General features: G+C 49.7%; 6 protein-coding genes across 6 annotated transcripts; 2 read left to right on the forward strand and 4 right to left on the reverse strand.

Moving 5' to 3' along the window:
* Positions 1-53: 53 nt before the first annotated feature.
* Positions 54-1163, reverse strand: FIESC28_08950 (uncharacterized protein; the record flags this gene model as incomplete). Its single annotated transcript, XM_031163087.1, has 1 exon — positions 54-1163. One exon carries the CDS (start codon positions 1161-1163, stop codon positions 54-56), a length of 1110 nt encoding a protein of 369 aa, XP_031012875.1.
* A 1351-nt stretch (positions 1164-2514) lies between these two features.
* On the reverse strand, positions 2515-5505 carry FIESC28_08951 (uncharacterized protein; the record flags this gene model as incomplete). Its single annotated transcript, XM_031163088.1, has 2 exons — positions 2515-5130; positions 5182-5505. 2 exons carry the CDS (start codon positions 5503-5505, stop codon positions 2515-2517), a joined length of 2940 nt encoding a protein of 979 aa, XP_031012876.1.
* A 1542-nt stretch (positions 5506-7047) lies between these two features.
* On the reverse strand, positions 7048-10154 carry FIESC28_08952 (uncharacterized protein; the record flags this gene model as incomplete). Its single annotated transcript, XM_031163089.1, has 4 exons — positions 7048-7955; positions 8003-9008; positions 9054-9485; positions 9537-10154. 4 exons carry the CDS (start codon positions 10152-10154, stop codon positions 7048-7050), a joined length of 2964 nt encoding a protein of 987 aa, XP_031012877.1.
* Positions 10155-11632: 1478 nt separating this feature from the next.
* Positions 11633-12632, forward strand: FIESC28_08953 (uncharacterized protein; the record flags this gene model as incomplete). The annotated part of the gene is made up of 4 exons (XM_031163090.1): positions 11633-11741; positions 11794-11833; positions 11888-12196; positions 12251-12632. The coding sequence occupies 4 exons, from the start codon at positions 11633-11635 to the stop codon at positions 12630-12632; spliced, it is 840 nt and encodes a 279-aa protein (XP_031012878.1).
* A 1528-nt stretch (positions 12633-14160) lies between these two features.
* FIESC28_08954 (uncharacterized protein) lies at positions 14161-16635 on the forward strand (the record flags this gene model as incomplete). Its single annotated transcript, XM_031163091.1, has 4 exons — positions 14161-14993; positions 15050-15725; positions 15777-16232; positions 16294-16635. 4 exons carry the CDS (start codon positions 14161-14163, stop codon positions 16633-16635), a joined length of 2307 nt encoding a protein of 768 aa, XP_031012879.1.
* Positions 16636-17849: 1214 nt separating this feature from the next.
* On the reverse strand, positions 17850-18602 carry FIESC28_08955 (uncharacterized protein; the record flags this gene model as incomplete). Its single annotated transcript, XM_031163092.1, has 1 exon — positions 17850-18602. One exon carries the CDS (start codon positions 18600-18602, stop codon positions 17850-17852), a length of 753 nt encoding a protein of 250 aa, XP_031012880.1.
* Between the last annotated feature and the right edge of the window lie 197 nt (positions 18603-18799).

The following is an 18799-nucleotide window of genomic DNA, read 5'->3' on the forward strand; positions in this document are numbered from 1 at the left end:
AAACAAATGCGCCACCTCTAACTCCCTATGAATGGGCGTGTCTTCTCCAAAGCCTATAAAAGAGTGAAGGCGAAGGAGAGTGCTAGAAAGAATGATACAAAGCTTGTGCTCTGGACCTTGGCGGCCAAGTTCACAATGACAGGAGACGCATCTCCTCCATTGTCGTTTCCGTCAGAGCCATTTTGACCGTCAGAGCCGTTGCCAGAGCTGCCATTGCCACCTGAACCTCCGTTTCCTCCGTTACCACCGTTTCCCCCATTGCCTCCATTTCCACCACTGCCGCCATTTCCTCCGTTACCGCCGTTGCCTCCATTTCCTCCATTGCCCCCTGAGCCATTGTCCCCGTTACCTCCGTTTCCTCCTGATCCTCCGTTTCCACCATTGCCGCCGTTCCCTCCGTTACCGCCATTACCGCCGTTGCCTCCGTTGCCTCCGTTGCCTCCGTTACCACCATTTCCGCCGTTGCAGCTGCCATTGCAAGGAGGAGGGACAGGAACAGGCACAGGAGCAGGCTTACTACCATGGTTGCAACCACCAGGGGGGCAAGTAGGAGCAGTCCAGTTACCAGTGCCGTTGTAAGCGCATCCATGGCAAGGCTTCACAACAGGCTTCGGGGCTTGGTGACACTTCCCACTAGGGCACTTGTTGCGGTAAGGGCAGTCGACAACGTGTGGTGGGCACTCGTGCCATACATCGCCAGGCTTGGGTCCGCTGGTCGAGTCAGGGTAGACGCTGGAAACAGGAGTTGGGGTAGCGCTTGGAAAGTTTTCGTAGACGATCCGGGCGTTGTTCCTCTTGTATAGATCGTAGATGGGCCAGCCCTGCACAGTGGCACCCCCGCATGTGCCATTGGACCTATCGGTTCCGTCACATGGTACATTGCAGAGAGCATTGTCTACCTTGACGACGCCGTAGGTAATAGGTTCGGCTGACAGGTCAAGACGGTCACAGACACAGCTGTTGCCATGGAACCCAATGATGTCGCCATTTGAGGAGCAAGTCGAAGTGCATCCTGTCAGGCCCAGGTTGTACTGTCGGGGGAACGTTCTAGGTCGGATAGCGACACAGCCAAGGTGTTGGTAACCTGAGAGAGCAGGGTCGGGGGTCGACTGGGCGTAGGCACCAGCGACCAGAAGACTAGCAAGGAAAAATGATCGGGCCATTCTGATTGTGTAGTACTAGAAAGAAAAGTAAAAAATGACTTGAAATGCGCACAAAGAATGAGTGAGTGACTGGGTGAATGAAAGAGATGATTCGACAATAGAAGGTGTAGAACCAGAGTGGTATTTATCTTCTTCTTGAAACTCTTTGCTCTATTTTTTCTTCTCGGTATGATCACATAGATATCTGGGAGCAGAAATCCTGTCTGATGCCAAGTGTCTCTCCCGAGACCAAAGTCCGGAACCATCCATCTCGAGAGGTCACCACAACCCAGTTCCAGATGTTGTTTTTGGATTTTCGACGAACCGGGCAGCCGTTTTCAGGTCTCTAAAGGATCTGAGACATCCACTTATCGTAAACGGGCCACACCGAAGCTCTCTTCTGCGTCACGTCTTTGATGTTAGGAATGGGCGTGTTTCACTTCCTAGATCAGCAAAGTGATCTTCAGCCACACGTTAAAGAGAACATCACATGAACCTACCCTGAAATGGGAAGTTGCGAGTGGGATGATAACGCGGTTTAATATTTTCAGTATGATGGATAACAACCAAATATTGGTGGTTTATATGGCCTTCTTAGGATGACTTTTCATAATCGCTCAGCAAAAGTCGTCAACTGTATAACATGAAACTATCTCCTCGTTGATCCTCTTTTCTAAAAGTCATAAACACACTATCGCCAGACGCTATGCCAATAAATTGATAAATATTAAACCTCTGAATGATTCACGGGTACTGCTCGGGGGAAAGGACGTGAGTTAGGTACGAAACAGCCCATCCATTGTGACCGAGACATTCGCCACCAACGCAAGCATCTCGCACAAGCCGATCATTTTGCTTCCGGATCCTGAATTTATGTCAAGGCCCTCAATCAGCAAACCAATATAAGATCGCGAGTGGGTAATCTAACCCTTTTCCTGCCACTGGCTTCCGCTTGAGCTCGTGGTGTATTTATTTTTAGGTATAGGAGCATGACGGTGACTATGCCACTGCAATGTTGGAGCTTCATTTGGTCTCAGCCAACAACTACTCAACTTAGCATTCAACATGGGACACCTCTCAATAGGAAGAAGGAACAGACTTTTCCAGATCATCACGATGAAATTGATCTAGAGCTAGTTTAGGTACAACAAATAAAATCAACCTCCGCCGCCACTTCCCGCCAAACCGGTCGCCCCTTTTAGTTTGTGTGCTTCTATGCCTCTGCATCAGCCTCAGAACAAGATCGCTTGCATTGTCCATGCCCTTCCCTCCTCCCTAGCGATCATCTCTCTTCATTCATTACCCATCACCATTCCTCACCGTTGCATACCAATGTCTCCTAGTCCATGACATGCATTCATCACCTGGTTGTTTAGATGTACCACATGGTCGAGCGGAAAAAGTTTCGCTGACGTTCCTCACCCTCTGCAGGAGGCTGGGTGAGAGGTCCTCCAAGGCGAATCAAGGGAGGTGCGTCGAGAGTCCTGTTAGGAGCCGACGAGCCAACACCATGAGCTTGCTTCTCTCGAGCAATCTCGTGTCCCTTCGCGCCAGTTCGGAAACCATCACTTGAGGCCATGTTCTCATGAGCGCGAGCTCGGTTGCTAGCGAGATGCGCGTAGTAAACGGCCGGGTGAAGAGAGACCGGAGTGGTGGATCGTGCATAAGAGTAACATTGTTGGTAGATCATCTTCTGCAGATCATTGACAGGCATGCCCATCTCGTCGAGGATCACTGAGTAATGGACTGGTCGTGCAGTGCCCTGAATAGCAACATGAGAGTTGAGATAGAAGTCAAACATGAATGGATGGGTAACTTCCTTTTCGACCAGGGTACCTGGCAGAGGGTTTCCATTCTTGTCACCTCTCTGAGGGAAGAAACGGACGTGGTGGCGCTTGGTAGCGATAATCACCGTCATCTTGGGCATCTGCTCGGGACGAAGGCTTCCAGCGAAGAACTTCTTGATCTCGGAAACTTCCTGTTCCAGGACATGGGCAAACTGGCCTTCACCAACGCCATCTCGGAAATAGATCAAGTGGTTAGGGACCTTGCCAGGGTGGCCCCCCCTCCAGAGGGGAACAAGTTGTCCAAACATCGACCGAACGTTGGTAGGTGTGAGCATCTCAACCCGATAGCCGTTGGTCTCAGCAACTGCGGCGTATCTCGTGGCATTGTTGTCCACAGACATGGTCATGGAAGCCACTGAAGCAGTGACACCACCGGGAGCAGCGTGAGAGACATCGCAGCCTACAATCATGGTCGGGCGAGCGTCGGGAAAGAATGTTTGGGTCTTCCACAAGGGAGGAGTGCATGCAGTTGCACCACCAAGCTTGGCGTTCACCTTCATGCAAACGTTGGAGTGGTACTGACCATTATTCTTTTGAACATGGCTAGCGAGCACGACCTGGGTGAGAATACCGTATCTGCAGTCTGCAGACTTCTTGAGGCGCTCGTAGGTACCGCTGTTCTTCTTGGACACAATTATGAACAAAAGCTGAGTGTACCCCTTGGTCCGAGTAGTGATCTGGTTATGAGCCCATTCAACAATCTTGGCGGGTTCATACCGGAGGTTGCCGGGTGCATTCAGCAGCTGAGGGTCGCTCGTCACCTTTCCACCATGGCCCGTAAATGTGGTCTTGAAAGATGCGGCAAAAGCCTGCATAACGGGAAGTGGAACTTGTACCTCACAGGCAACAAAGCCCCAGTTCTGGAGAGGCGCAGTGTTCGGCTTGAAGAACTTCTTGCCTCGCAAGTCCCAGCGACCAGCGAACTTGGGATCCGCTTGACCCTGACCAAATTTGACAACTGGGGGAGGCAAGATACGAGCCTCGGTCTTCGCAAATTGGGCTTCGAAATTGACACCATACTCCTTCAGATAAGGATCTTGGCCGATCTGAAGAGCGGCAGCTCCCTTTTGAATGTCTGATTTGCGTACAGCAGGGCGGGTGACAGCGATCTTGATCATCGCGGCTGTCTGGTCGGGGTTCAGCTTGAATGGATAACGCTGCATGTTGTCAATGAAGGCAAGTTCCATAGGAATGTAACCTCCCTTGCCAGCGTTGATCAGGGGAAGATGGGAAAGTCGCAGAGTGACATTGTACGTATTCTTGTAATACTCAAACACTGAGGTTTGTTTACCATCCTTCTCAAAGGTGTGGGTTCGAGAATTGAAACCAGCTTCACCAAACTTGGCATCAAACGTGAAGTCCTGGATAGTGTAGAGCTTGTCCTCATTTGGACGACCCTTGTGCTTCACCTTGAACCTGAGGCGACGTAACTTGCGAAGTTGCTTAAAGGCATCGGATGATTCCCATCCGGTCTTGCCTCTGACAGGCTTGAGATGCTCGTTCAGGTTACCAGGGTGAATGCCGCCGAACTTGTTGGAATCAGATGTGGCAAGGAAATTGCACGCCATCTTGTCAAGTGGCTGGTTGCCAATCCAAAAGCAAGTGTTGGCCACATCGATGTTGTAGCCAAGGCCAACACCACCTTGCTTCAAGTTGTCGCTCATTCGAATGGAAGCATAAGTTCCCTTGTGAACTTCGACGATGGCTCCATCGTTTAGAGGAGCTCCAGGCTGTCCAGTTCTGTAGAAGTTGCGCTTGATGGCAAGAAGGTTCTTGGAGGGGAATTGTCGAACAAGATGATCAATAAAGTTCAGTGCCTCTTGAACACTGTTGTTGAACGAAATCTTGTGGTTCAGATAGCCCTGCAAAGCAGCGACTTGGATTTCAGTGGTCTTTCGAATGGTGACGAAGAACTTGCCGCCGTCTCGAGGCTTAGCACCAGCAGGACGTTGACCTTCGTCCAAGTCAACGCTGAAACGAAGTTCACCGCGGTCAACAAGAGCTGGGCTCCATGCCAGCTTCTTGCCGTCAAAGAGCCACATTTCGAACTTGTATGGCTTCATGGTCTTCTGGGTCGTAGGGTGAGCCCAGATTTTCTTCATGACAGGTACAATCTTGTCTGGGTTGGGCGAGATGACAACCTGAATGTGATGTTAGTATCAAAGAAAAGTGTCTAGTTGAGGGATACTCACGTCATACTGGTAGATCTTCTTGCTGAAGTCAAACTTGGTCATTCGATACTGGTTGACCTCAATCTGCTCGGGCTTGCCTTCAGTGTTGAAGCGACCCTTTCGAAGAGTGAACATGTCCTTCTTAGTCTCAGAGATGTAGGCATCAGGAGGCAACTCCATGCGAGTGTTGCCCTGATCCTGTTGCTTCAGAGGCTTTGCGGGATCGTAGCCAAGTGGCTTGGCGTATCCGCCAGCAGAAGCCGCAGGGGACTGGGAAGGTCGTCTTCCAGATCCCGAAGGGCCACCAGACCCAGCCGGGGAGGACGAGCGACCTCGGTCAGACATGGTGACAGATTTGTCTGAAGAGTTAGTGATTGAGTACGAAAAGGATTTCAAATGAGGTTGGAGAATGTTGAGGAATGTGTGCGGTGAGCAGTAGAGATGTGATGAAAGTGTGTGAAGAAAGATTTTTGGAGGAGGAGAAAGAAGGGGTATTTATAGCCCGCAGAGAAGCGATGCCTGTGCCTTGAGAGACGAAAGGGATAGACTTACCGGTCGCAGGTAAACTGTTTGTGTTGGCACTTGTGGGAGAAAACAGATGCTGGAATCTAGTGGATGTGAGTGTTTGCTCGAGGCGATAGGGGCGTGTGTTTGAATAAGATAATAGAGGATGATGTGTTTGGACAAGCTTGGAGGTGTTTGAAGTGCTTGTTCAAGGTGGAAGAGATGTGGTGGATGATGTTGAGGGAAGAAGGAAGAGGAGAGTAAGAAGAGAGGAAGAGGGGATTTTATAGCTGGGATTTGAGAACCTCAGAAGGGGCCGTGACTCACTGTAGGATATCCCCAAGGCCTAAAGAAAGAGGAGAAGCCTAAGCTTTAGGCTCAGTTTTCTGCGTGGAGGAGATGCAGAGGAGATGTGCTGCTCCTCCTGTGAAGGTTGTTGTGAGGGAGTGAGGTGCACAGGGAGTGAAAGGTAGGAGGTTTAGGGGAGCACACTAGGAAAGAAAAACAAACTCTCCTAGCAATCAGCTTGCAGTACAATTACCAGTGAGGATGGAGCGATATCGGATAGCTGCAGGCAGTGGGAGATTTGATATTGAGATTTGAGGAAGGAGACGGGCGCAGGCAGGTTCGATGCCGAGACCGGGCACCAGCTGCAACATACAAATTGGCAACAATGAAGAGCCTAGCAATCTGAATTAGTATCTAATAGTATTGCTAGATCATTTTAGAGCATATTACAGGAGAACAATCATTTATAAATGTGTTGATGTGGTCATAAACGCCGAGTTACGGTACTGTATTTCGGTTTGTCTGCAGGGCCACTACTCAGATTGTAACACTGCCTGGAAACTAGCCGCAACCACTATGACGTGACTGACAAGCATGGAAAGCACACCGACGATTTCCTACATCCAGCATGAGTGTCTTTGTAGACAAATATGGTAAACTTTGTGTATTGCTACCATCCATCGAGTACTGACATGGACATCCAGATGTAGGCTAGGTACCTCTGCAAGCAACTACAACCTGAACAAGTCCCAACAGTCACGAGCAGAAAAGGGGAAACACAAAACTATTCAAACGACTCGGTTTATCGATTATATCAGCTTGCTAAAGCTACGGATTGTAAAAATGAGGAGGCGAGGGATCTCATCGCCGTATCCATCCTCTCAGCACAAGATATCCATAGCAATCACCACTTGCTTCTGTCGCCGATTCCCCCAAACGCCATACCATGCATGAATTGCGAGGCAAGGAAAACCCCAGCTCAAATACCAGCATCATCCAAAAAGTCCCTTTTCAGTTTATTAGACGGTACTGTTCTTGGCCCAAAGTCTTTCATCGCTGTCCATTCTATTAATAATCCTTGTCAGAGACTTAATCTCAGAATCGGTATCCTCCAAACTGTCCAGGCGCCGGCGCATTGTAGCCACCGGGTACCTGCGGCCATCCAGACGGCTGTCCGCTTGCGTCAGGAGGAGGATAGGGGTTTGTTGGATAGGCATTTCCACTCTCTGGCCGCAATGGCGAGTTCCTGTACCCCCCGGCTGCAGACGACATTCTTCCGTATGGGCTCAATGGTCGATTGGCAAACTCGCCAGATACTTGTCTTGCATGCGTAGGGTTGCCAAAGCGCGGCTGACCACCACCAGCAGCCTTCAGTGTAGCATAGTCAGGAAGCTGAGTATCCCGGAGGAGAGACACCAAGGACGCAGGGTTAACCCGCGGGGCATCGAAGCTTTGAGATGGTGGAAGGATTCCAAGCAGGAAAGTGATGTCCCTGTGCAACGCCGATGCTTGGTTTCGTCTTTGCTGGTCAAGACGGCGGCCTGCAGCACCCTTGAGCGGCGAGGCGCCTCTAGCAAGTCGCTTCGGGGGGTTGAGCTCTTCATCGTCAAGAGCGAGAGGACGTTTTGGTGAAGCAGTGGCCCGGACATACTGAGGACGGGGGCTTTGTTCCTGCCGCGCTGGCATCGGGCTGTTTCGTAGAGAAACAGGCTGTTCAACGACAGGGACAATTTGCTTTGGTCGCATTTGCACTGCCTTGGAGATGATGATTGGGGCAGCAATTGGGTCAAACTTCTCAGTTGAGAATCTGGCGACAAAGGACTTGAGCTTGGGGTCCTCTGGGAAGAGCTCTGCCATGCGCTCTTCCAGCTTGGCGATTTGTGACAACTCGCCAAATTGCGATTCGTATTTGTGGAAGTAGGCATAGAGTGGCTTGGCTTTTGATAGAGTTTCTGGCTTAGAAATTAGGCGGTTCACACAGGTTTCGAAAACCACGCGCGCATCTGTATATCGTTAGCTTCATTTTATCTAGGGAACGTGTTCAACTTACTGGTCGTGTCATCCTTGGAATGGAGATACTTCAAGTATTCTATCATGAATACCTCATCGTTGGGAAATAGACGTGCACCCCTTTCAAAGATCTTGGCGCCTACTGGATCCTTGTAAACAACCGATTCGAGCAAAGCCACAGCGACGTACACATCACTTGTGAGTCGTCCCTTTTGGCGGGCATCGGTGAATACTTTGCGCAAACCACCCTCTGACTGATTGCCTTTGCCTTGGATGCGACGCATAGCCCTTGCCAGAGAAATCCAGACGTGGGAAATCGTCCGTGACAAAAGTTGCGTCTCAGCGGCATAGCCCTTTTGGATGGCAACAATGCGCTCCTCCATAGGCGATCGCTTGGGCTTGTCATCTTCGTCGTCGCCATCGTTTTGCTCGATAGATGCTTGGACCGGATCTTGTGCCGCCGCTTGCTTCAGTGTTGAGACTTCCAACTTCTCCCGCTCTTTGACCTTGTCGCCCATCTCGTACAATGTTTCGAGCACATCATCGTAGGGCTTGCGGACAGCTTGCGCAAACTCGGCCTTGTCAACTTCCTTGCCTGGGTAGTTCACTTCAATGTGATCAGCGTGCTTCAACGCAAGCAATACACTCTCGCGGTTTGCTCGGATACCCTCTAGTAGCAATTCTGTGCCCATCTCTTTGTCGTTCTCACGAATGTCGTTTTGGAAACACCACTCGGCTGCATCAACCCAAATCTCAGGCCAAAATCGCAGTGCCATCAAGGCTTGCTTGTAGACATAGAGGACTCGCTGGTTGTATGTCTTCGGCTCGTCGGCCTTCAACACAAGCGGGTCTTCCTTTTCCCAGGTAATCCATTTCTTCCACATTTCAACTTGGTCCTTGAACTCCTGGTCTCCGTTAAAGCCAGGAGCAGGTGGGAGCCTTGGGAGGTTAGTGCGCTTGAGGTGCCGAGTGATGTTGTCCAATGCGATATTGGCACTCTTGGCTGACATGTAGCCTGGCGAGCGTTCTTGGATGAATTTGCGGCCCTGATCATTAGCTTATTTCTTAGGTAGCGGAACGATGAAACTTACAGTCATTTTGTTCAGTCCCATTTCAAATTGATCATATTCTTTCCAGAGATTGTTGACGGTCAACATGGGGACAGCGATAGCACGCTGATATATCTTGCGCAGCTGGTCCATCTTCTGCTGATCTTGCCATCCTGTTCCGCCGATTTGGCCTGGTCCATTCTTGACAAACTGTACATAGTCCTGCCAGATGTTGCCGGAATCTCGGTCCACGCCGATGTTGTCAATTACAAATTCGTAAGACTGAGTGATCGTCCGGCGAGCCTGGCCAGATGGATCATTGTTCAAGTCGTTGCGACGACGGATGTAGTTTAGGTAGACTGTCCACAGCTTCACATTGGGAACAGTCATGAGACATCTTCCGAAAAGCTGCTCAGCATCGACAAAGTTATCAAGTCCAAGCTCCATCTCAATATAATCGACCCAAATATCAGCCTGCAACGGCCGTTAGTACATATATCACAGGCAAGGGACAGGCTTACTCACAGCTTGAGGGAAGATCTCGAGGAAGCGGTTATAAGTACTTCTAGCCTGGTCCAATCGGCTGGAACGCCTATGGTCGGCTATCAAGTTGAGCCAGGCATCCATATCCCCACGGGGATCCTCTTTGACACGGGCTTCTAGAAGAGCAACAGGATCGAGACCAGCTAAGGCCGGTGTCACATTGGAAGGGACAGCAGGAGGGACAGGAGCATGAGTTGGAGCTGCAGAAATGTGTTCATCAGACGCAGTGGAAGGGCCAGGGTGGTTTTGGGTAGGGACTGCATCCGTTTGAGGAGCGGCATTGGCAGGTTGCTCATCTTCATCTTCATCCTCGTCATCAGAAGCCTCAACTATGAAGCCACCCGACATCTTGGGCTTAGAAGCCTGGCGTTGAGGAGTACCAGAAGAAGCTGGTTCGGCAACTGGTGCAGGTGTGCCAATTGTGACCGACTCGGGATCGTATTCTCCCCCCTCATCTTCTGAACCATCATCCGCTGCATCGGCATCACCAGAGGCAAGAGAGTCTTGAGCATAGTTATCAACTTGTTCCTCGCTATGCTGAACTTGATCACCCTGCGCCCCAATATCCTCCGCGCCCCATGAAGTACCTTCGGAAGCCATCCTGCAAATTTCTCGGTCGCGATTCTAGCGATTTCGATGGGCGCGTCGGCGAAGGCCGCGGGACCAAGAACGATCAAGTCTGAGTCAGTGACAGCTTGCGAATGCAACAAAACCAGCGGTAGCTACTCGAAGTAATCGCGGATGTTTCGGTCGAAAGAGTGCGATATGCCCGATCAAGGGAGTGCAGTCCTTGACGATACGGATGACGATCTGGTGAGATCTGTCGCGAACACGCCAAGCTCAGTCAAAGAGCTGCGCCGACTGGCTCTGGAGCAATTGGGACCGAATTATTGCAGCGCTCGAAATCAAAGGTCGAAAATGGCGAAACAACTAAGCATGAAAGATAACTCGTGTCGAAGGGGATCGAAGCGTCGTGTTGAGCTGCGCGCGGGTGTTTTTTTTACGAGCGCATCAAAGTCTGATTGATAGCTCCAACAAAGAATATGCTTTGAACAAAGCAGCTACGGCAGAACCCCCCCCGAATGAGCTTAGTGACCCCAAAGGCGGTGAAGTGCCAGTAGGGAGCCTGTTGTACCCGTTTAAGAGCCGCACTTTGGTGGGTCATCTAGGTATGAAGGCAAAAATCGTGATAGGACACACTGAAGAAGTTTAAGTCTTTGATGTATGACAATGACCAGCATTTATTTTCGAGTATCTATCTCGAGTATTTTTTTGTCTTTCTATTGAATGATGATCTTTCAATGATGTCCTGATGACTAAGAGGAAAGAGCAATGCAATACTCTAAACCGTTAACCACCCTAGACCTTTCTTCAAGAATATCAAACAACTACGCCTTTGGTCTCTAAGATGCACAAAGTCAATGTTTAAGAATCGGCCCATGATGAACACTACAGCATGACCCACCTGCTTTATCTCTGATGCGTTCAGCAGTGATAGTATTCACTTGTTGGGCTGCCTTGTATAGAAGAGTCTCCATGTATGTATCTAGCTATTTTTGTCTCCCCGGCTCCTCTGCAGGCAACGAACCAATCATATAGAGGTATCACATGACGCTTGAGTCGCGTATGTTCAACGCAACCTCTCTACGCGGGTGTGTGACCGCCTAACGCGTCCCACTATCGATAGGTAGCTCCTCACATTTTGGACGCCCAGGGCAAGTCATCTCCCATCGCAACCACGAATCGATCCGCTCTTGTTTTCTTTTACCCATGCTCCTGGTCCTGGTCCCTCCTGTCCCCTCGCATAAGGCAGTCCAGTCCAGGTGCTGCTAAGCTACCTAATCCATCGAAACTAAAATACTCCATCCACCATCCACTCCTCTGTCCCCTTCTCTCTCCTCTTGCATCTCACATCTTGCAACCGCACTTCTTTCCACATCAACTTTGTCTCGTACAAAAGACTTAAGATACTATTCTACGTATCCTTCCCATTCTACACTGTCTTTTTGCCGTCACTATCTGCACTACGTGCTCTTTATCACGACTTTTCCCAATAATACCCTTCCACCTATATCAAAATGTCTGTCGTCTCGCTCTTGGGTGTTAATGTTTTGAACAACCCTGCCAAATTCACCGACAAGTACGAGTTTGAGATCACATTCGAATGCCTCGAGCAGCTTGAGAAGGGTTTGTGCCACTTTGTCCAGATTGCAAAAACCACAGCGCTAATGCAAAATAGATCTTGAGTGGAAGCTCACCTATGTTGGATCCGCTACTAGGTACGCAACAGCTTGACCGCGATCTCTCACACCGCTTCTTCTAACACTTCCCAGCGATCAGTACGACCAAGAACTCGACTCCCTTCTCGTCGGCCCTATCCCTGTCGGCGTCAACAAATTCGTCTTTGAGGCCGACGCTCCTAATACCTCTCGCATTCCCGACGCTGAAATCCTCGGCGTCACCGTCATTCTTCTGACCTGCGCCTACGATGGACGTGAATTCATTCGCGTCGGCTACTATGTCAACAACGAATATGACTCCGAAGAGCTGAACGCTGAGCCCCCCGCCAAACCTATCATTGAGCGCGTGAAGCGAAACGTCCTGGCTGAGAAGCCCCGAGTGACTCGATTCGCCATTAAGTGGTAAGTAAACCAACCACTAGCTTGTAACAGATCTTAAATCTAATTTGACTCTAGGGACTCTGAGGCTTCTGCCCCCGCAGAATACCCTCCTGAGCAGCCCGAGGCTGACCTGGTCGCCGATGGTGATGAATACGGTGCTGAGGAGGCCGAGGAGGAGGCCGCTGAAGAAGCTGCTGAGGAGGAAGCCAAGTCCAAGGCCAAGGCCACCAATGGAGAAGATTCAGAGATGGCTGGTATTGAGAACGAGGAAGAGAACGCCGCCGATGAGGACGAGCTGTCGGACGACGGCAGTGTCGACATTGAGGGCGAAAGTGAGGATGAGCTTGAGGAGGAGGAGGGTGAAGGCGAGGCTGAGGCCGATGGTGATGCTATGGAGGTCGACAGCACTGAGAAGCCCGCAGCGTCAACAGCCAAGCCCGTCAGCGTCGCGTCCTAAACACATATATATATGGTGCAGGTAACTACGTTGGCTTTTGTACGAGATGTTGGACATTGCTATTAGGAGCTTTTAATATTCTGAGCAGGGTTTGTTTTGTTTACATAGAGTTATGAGGACATGAAAGGGAATGATATCAGGTGGACGGAAGGTTCGGGATAGGCTAAGGTGGTCGGTCGGTAGGATTGGGCACGTATTGTACGTGGACGTGTACGAAAAAATATACCTTGTTGCTATCTATGATACCAGAACATTCATCTTTTCGAGAATCTGAGTCACCGTGTATCAGAAGAATTGGCTGCCGCAAGCATAAGAGACGAAATAATTTGGTCGTATTCTGCTGGCTTCGACTAACATTTAGGCTACTTTATATCTGTAGCCTAAGCCTTAGAGAACAATTCTTCTAATCTGACACCTACCTGACCTGGTCGCTTGTGTCGAAAAGGGGAAGGAAGTGAGATTGGTTGACATTGGCATGCCAAACGTAATTGAACTTACTCAATCAGCCTAGGATTCGTCTGCGATAATCCAAGGTTTGACCTTCACCCTTCAGCACGTGGGATGTAATCTAGCTTCACCCCGCGATATGAGTGCATCCTTCTCGGGTCCATCCACGTCCAGCGCCCGGTCTATGAGAAGAAAAGGGTTGCATGACGTACAGAGTTGGAGGAGTAGAGGTTGAGTTATGTAGTGGTTGATGGAGGGCAGTTGCTTCAAAGTCCATTCCGCAATATCGCCCTCGTGATATCCGGTTGCAGCCGTTCAGAAGCGCTTTAAAGCGAGTTGAGTTGATGATCGACCAGACGCCTTTTTCGGTTTACAGCCTCACTATCAAAGTCCTAGGATGCTGTTTGTCACTCTTCTGATCAAGAGTTTACTCTGTTTCAAGCTACCATTGAGATTCAGCAGGATTCTATTTGCTGAACGAGGCTTGCGACTCGACAGCTTCGTCATGAAATGACGTTTTCCTCCACGTGAACAGTTAGAGTCAGGGTTTGTACTCCAACTTGTTGTTTATAATGCTAGGAAGAATACAGGCTCAATGGCAAACAGTTGTCGAGTAACGTGAGAGATTGTGGCTGAGGCACCAGGGTAACTGCATTGCTTTGGGATCTTTTAACTTGAAAACAAGGCTTTGCCTCAAACATCCGTGAATGGGAATGTGTGACATACAGACGAGTAACAGTTGGTCTCGAAGTCACAACTCAATGCCCACGTTCCTTGGCACGCTAGATACACTGCTTATCTACTTCGCAGATCTTTGCTTACCCTACCTCTTCGAACATTGACTGCCCTTTACCATGGATGTTGACCGAGTAGAACTCAGCCGCAATATGCATCGGGGGCCGCCGATAGATCAGGTGCCAGCTTTGAGGACGAAGAGTAGAAATAGGTTGCCATCTTCCCCATCACATTCCCTCTAGTATATGCCCTTATAGTCTATATGCCTTCTTCATTCTAGTTTAACCCTGAGCTTTCTTCCAATATCATATTCAAACATTCATCTTACCTACCTAGAGACACCCCAATGACTACGGGCTCTTCTTCAAGGGCTGTAGACAATCCTGTCAAGGCAGCTGAGCTCGCCCGCCAACAATATCAACAGGCTCCAACGAGCCTGGCTGCCCATATCGCCTCCCATTCAAGAAACACAGTGGAGAAATCTACTTGCAACAACGTATCCAGTGAGCCCCAGGATACCTTTACACGGCCGTTGAGAGCTCACAGTTGCCCAACAAGGGCTATGGAGCACTGTCCTTCCTACGGAGGAAGTCGAGCTTCCTTTGAGAGTGCCAATAGGAGGCTATCGACTTCTACTGAGCCTCGACCCGTGACAGGCTCGCCAAGTGGCAGCCATCATGGTATCACGTCCCGAGATGGAGAGAATGTCCGTTACCTACGCCTAGTTGACCGCGCAGCAACTCCTATCAAGAAGAATGTCGAGGACTACCAGTGTAACAAAGTCCGAGGCCGACTTGACCGGAAAGAGTGGTCTGATAGCAACCTCCTCGACCACGTTCGTGACGCTGATTTTCCTCCAGAATTGACTGTTCTTCTCGACGACAAGGTGAAACGTCGCCCCGAGACATTCGAGAACCAAGATGAGAGTTTCCATGATCTTGCGGCGTACGAGAAGGAGCAGTACAGTCAGTCCACGTTTGAGGTATACGAGATCGGAGATGACTGTAGGCCTGTTAAGCTCAGCGCTGATGGAGACGGTGGCGGAGATGAGCCTCTACCAGATGCTGGTTATACTAGCGATGGGCAATTGGGGAATTCGGCCGACTCTGTGGATGCGCCTACAGTCTGGAAAACTATCAGTCGTGTCAACTCCAACGATTGTGCAGTAGGCAGAATCACGTATGTATTCCGTCTTGTGGCAACTCCCCTAACCGCCGTCAACTAACATTGCTTAGTATAGTCCAAGAACCCACCCCCCTAATTCTCGCAGCTCTACATCTGACAATGTCTCAACACTTCGACATGTCTGAACTTCTCACACATTTCCTCTCCGACGAGCCTAACCGCGGGCGTACTCATGCCTTTATGAACCGAGCTTATGAACGGTCACCTTCCCTGCCAAACTCCAACTCTACAATTACTCCCCAGTCTTTACCAGTCCATTCCCCCATCGGGATGTTGACCTCCCAGCCCAACGTCCGCCAAAAGTCCTTCTTCTTCGTCTTCAAGTATTACACTGTAGTCAGTCCCCCTCTCGAGCCGGCTTCCTGGCAGCGTTTTGATAAGCGACCTTCGGAGAGTCGCTTTGGAGACCATATTGATGTTGCAGAGTGTGGTTCTATCTTGGCGCTATCTCTTGGAGGGAAGCCGAGGGAAGCTCCTCTCAAGATAGTAAGAAGAGAGCGCGCCCAGGAAGGCATCCTATTCGAGACCTTTGGGCCGTGGCAGTTGCTTGCTATTCAAAGTTTCCCTGACAACTCTCACACGGTTCGAGGGAACGAGTTCAAAAACGAAAAGAAGTACATCAATGGCCCAGATGCGTTTCTGGACTTGCTCATTTCGGAATACCGCGATGCTACAAAACGGAATCTGGTTCTCCATGAACGAATTACCAAGCTGATCACTCCTCCTGTAAGTCCCTAGTACCTTAGCACTACACTCTAAGTTACTAATCTTCTCAAGCCCGAGTTCATGTTTGACCCCAAGCTCCGCGACAAGCTGCTCTTTGAAGACAGACACTTCACATTTATCCGCAGATACTTTTGGTCATACAACACCCTAGCTGTCATCAACACAGGCATCAAGTCAATGATTGGTGCGTATTACGACACCTTCACGGAGAGTTTCTGGGCTGGATCGCATCCGATCTTGTGGCCACATGGGGAACCTGAATCGCCCGACGGCGTGGTTTATCGTCAGCATATGGCCACCGTACGTCGCGAATTTGACAAGGTTATCCAGGAACTCACCGAAGTGCTCAAGCGCAACGAGCGCACACGTAAGGAGATCGAAAATTTGAGAGATCAGCTGTTCAGTGGAAGCTCGATCAAGGAGAGCCGAAGAGCGATTGAGCAGGGTGACAATATCAGGATACTCACCATGATCAGCATGATATTCCTGCCCCTGACTTTTGTAACGGTACGTTTTCTGATGTTTCTGGTAGCATACATATGGAACAATCCTCACTGACACCATGTAGTCCGTCTTCGGCATGACAGTCTTCACAATTCCAGCAACAGACTGGCGATTTGCTCTTGTAATGGTCCTAGTTTGTGTTCCCTTCATGCTTCTTATTACTTTCCTCCAAACCCGCTCCTTCGGTGTCTTGTTACGCAAACTTGGCGCTACAGGTAACGCAATCGCGCGCCTTTTCAATCGAGTCCGACGTCGTCCACGAGACACTGCTGAAACTCCTGACAACCGCCCTACCACTGCTGCTACGTCGTGTCGTAGCAGTGTCACAATGCTACTGAGGAACTTGACATCCCTCCGAGGAGAAAGAGAAGGAGACTTGGAAGAGGGTAAAGCTGAAGGAAGCTGAGCATTAGCAATTCTTACAACTTCTTTTCGAGGTTATACGCTGGTCTCGTATCTCAACACTTTCATATCCTCACTTAGCGATGATTTATTTTGTTTCATGTCCCCATTGTTGTTGGGGCTTATGACTTATGACTTCCATTTCATGAATGGCACGAAAGGAGAGGGTGACTTGGTGTGGTTGACATCTAAACTTCAAATTGTAACTATTTGCTAGGCAGTCTGGAATGGCATGGAATATCTGCTTGGTTTAGTCTCTTATGCTTCTGGTAGCCAGGTTTTAGATTTCCTAGAACTCCCGCAGGGAAGAGGAGTTTGAAGCCCGTCAGATAGTTTTTTTAGTAGTGATCTTACAAAACTTCTTACATGTCATATCAGTGATATAATCTGGCAACAATTTATGATGGGATATAGTCGCAACGTAGGCTCATCCATATGAGACAATTGTTCAAAACAACAAACAAACATGTATAAACTTTGATTCATAGACACGACTCCCCGTGAGTCAATCCAACGCCCTTGACTTTAACATATATACACATCTGAGAGAAAGCCCCAAGCCAGTAGTGACATACAGCACTGAACTAGTCAGCTTGATTCATTCTCCTTCATCTACTCATTTGATATTCTCTTTCTTTTTTCTTTTTTCCTTAGCATTTCCGTGTTACCGGCTTGCTCTTTCCCATTCACAATGTACATAAAATGTTTAACCGACCTCTCTACCAGAAGACAATTGCAAAATTGAGGTGCGCATAGAAACGGTCGGCAGACGTTGCGAACAATCTAACGTTGACATGTAGCCCAAATAAAATAGATGAAAACAAAGTCATAAGGACTTTGGAAGAAAAGGTTGAACGAATGGGGAAAAGACGAGGTGGGGGTATCGATCGTGCCGAATCGTTCATGCATTCTGCCCATCCGATATCCCTATAGCCATGCCTGTCTGATAACAGGCATAGCCTACTGTTGCCAGATGAGTGCTGTATTAAATGAAACTGTCAAAAGAGACGCCCCGTGAAGACCGTGACGAGAATATATCGAGCGCATGATCGACACACGTTCAACAAGAAACCACTCGCTTCGGGCAGGTCCTTTGCGATCACTTTGGGAGTAGAGTAGCGACAGAAGGAAGTAACAATCGTGCTTTCGTGACGTCGTAAACCGCTCAAGGGTTTGAGGGAGGGGGGTTCATGGCGCAGACGCTTTCACTGCACCATATCAACTCTCGTCCTCATCTTCTTCATCCCCTGGGCTCGCTGTGTCCGTCTTAGCTTTCTTATTCGATGTTGTCGAGCCGGCTTCAGACTTGCGCTTTGTTCCGGCACTTCCAGAATTCTCCCCAGTAGAGTTGTCCTTCCCATCCGTGGGCTTCTCACCATCACGTTCCATGGCCGCGACTTCTTCTGCGGTAAGGAAGCGACCGCCCGGACCACGAGGTCTACGCATAGCATGGTTGTGTCGTGACTCGTGGAGATACGGTTTGCGTCCTTTCGAAGTAAGACGAAGTTGTTCTTCGAGCTTCTGGCGCGCAACGCGACGCTTGAGAATCCGGTGAAATTGTTTCGCATTGACGTACAGTGGCGATTCTTCTGCGCCGCTAGCAGCGGGCATGTCGGGGGATAGCGGATGTTGCGCCTGTGCAGCCGGCATTTGCGGCGGGGCGACACCCGGTCGTGCGCCGCCGTGGTTCATCATCGGCGCAGTGGGAACACCGGGGCTCGTAACCTGACTCATTCGACGGCCAGGTATTTGGGACATGCTGTTCATACGAGGAGATTGGCGTCCATCCTTCTTAGCGTTGGCGCCCATGCGGGGTGAACTTTGAGGCATGTTGGGATCAGAGGGCATATAAGCATAGTTTGAACCAGAGGCGGCGGCGGTTGCGGCCATTGCAGCTGCCTGGATACCAGGCATGCCATAATGGACTTGCTGCATACCCTGCTGTGGCACTCCGTATTGTGGTTGATACATGTTGTGACCTTGATTCTGACCTTGCTGTTGTTGGGAAATAATGGGTGACGACTGCACTGGGTGCTGAGAGATGCTGTTTGTTGGTGATGTGATGTTATTAGCAGCACCAGAGTTCGCGTAGCCGGAGTTTGTAGTTTGTCCTTGTTGATATTGCCCGTAGTCCATCATCCACTGAGAGACAAATCAATCGATATGTG

This window comes from Fusarium coffeatum (genome assembly GCF_003316985.1).
Source record: "Fusarium coffeatum strain FIESC_28 chromosome Unknown BRIP53273_contig_218, whole genome shotgun sequence".
Lineage (NCBI taxonomy): Eukaryota > Fungi > Ascomycota > Sordariomycetes > Hypocreales > Nectriaceae > Fusarium > Fusarium coffeatum.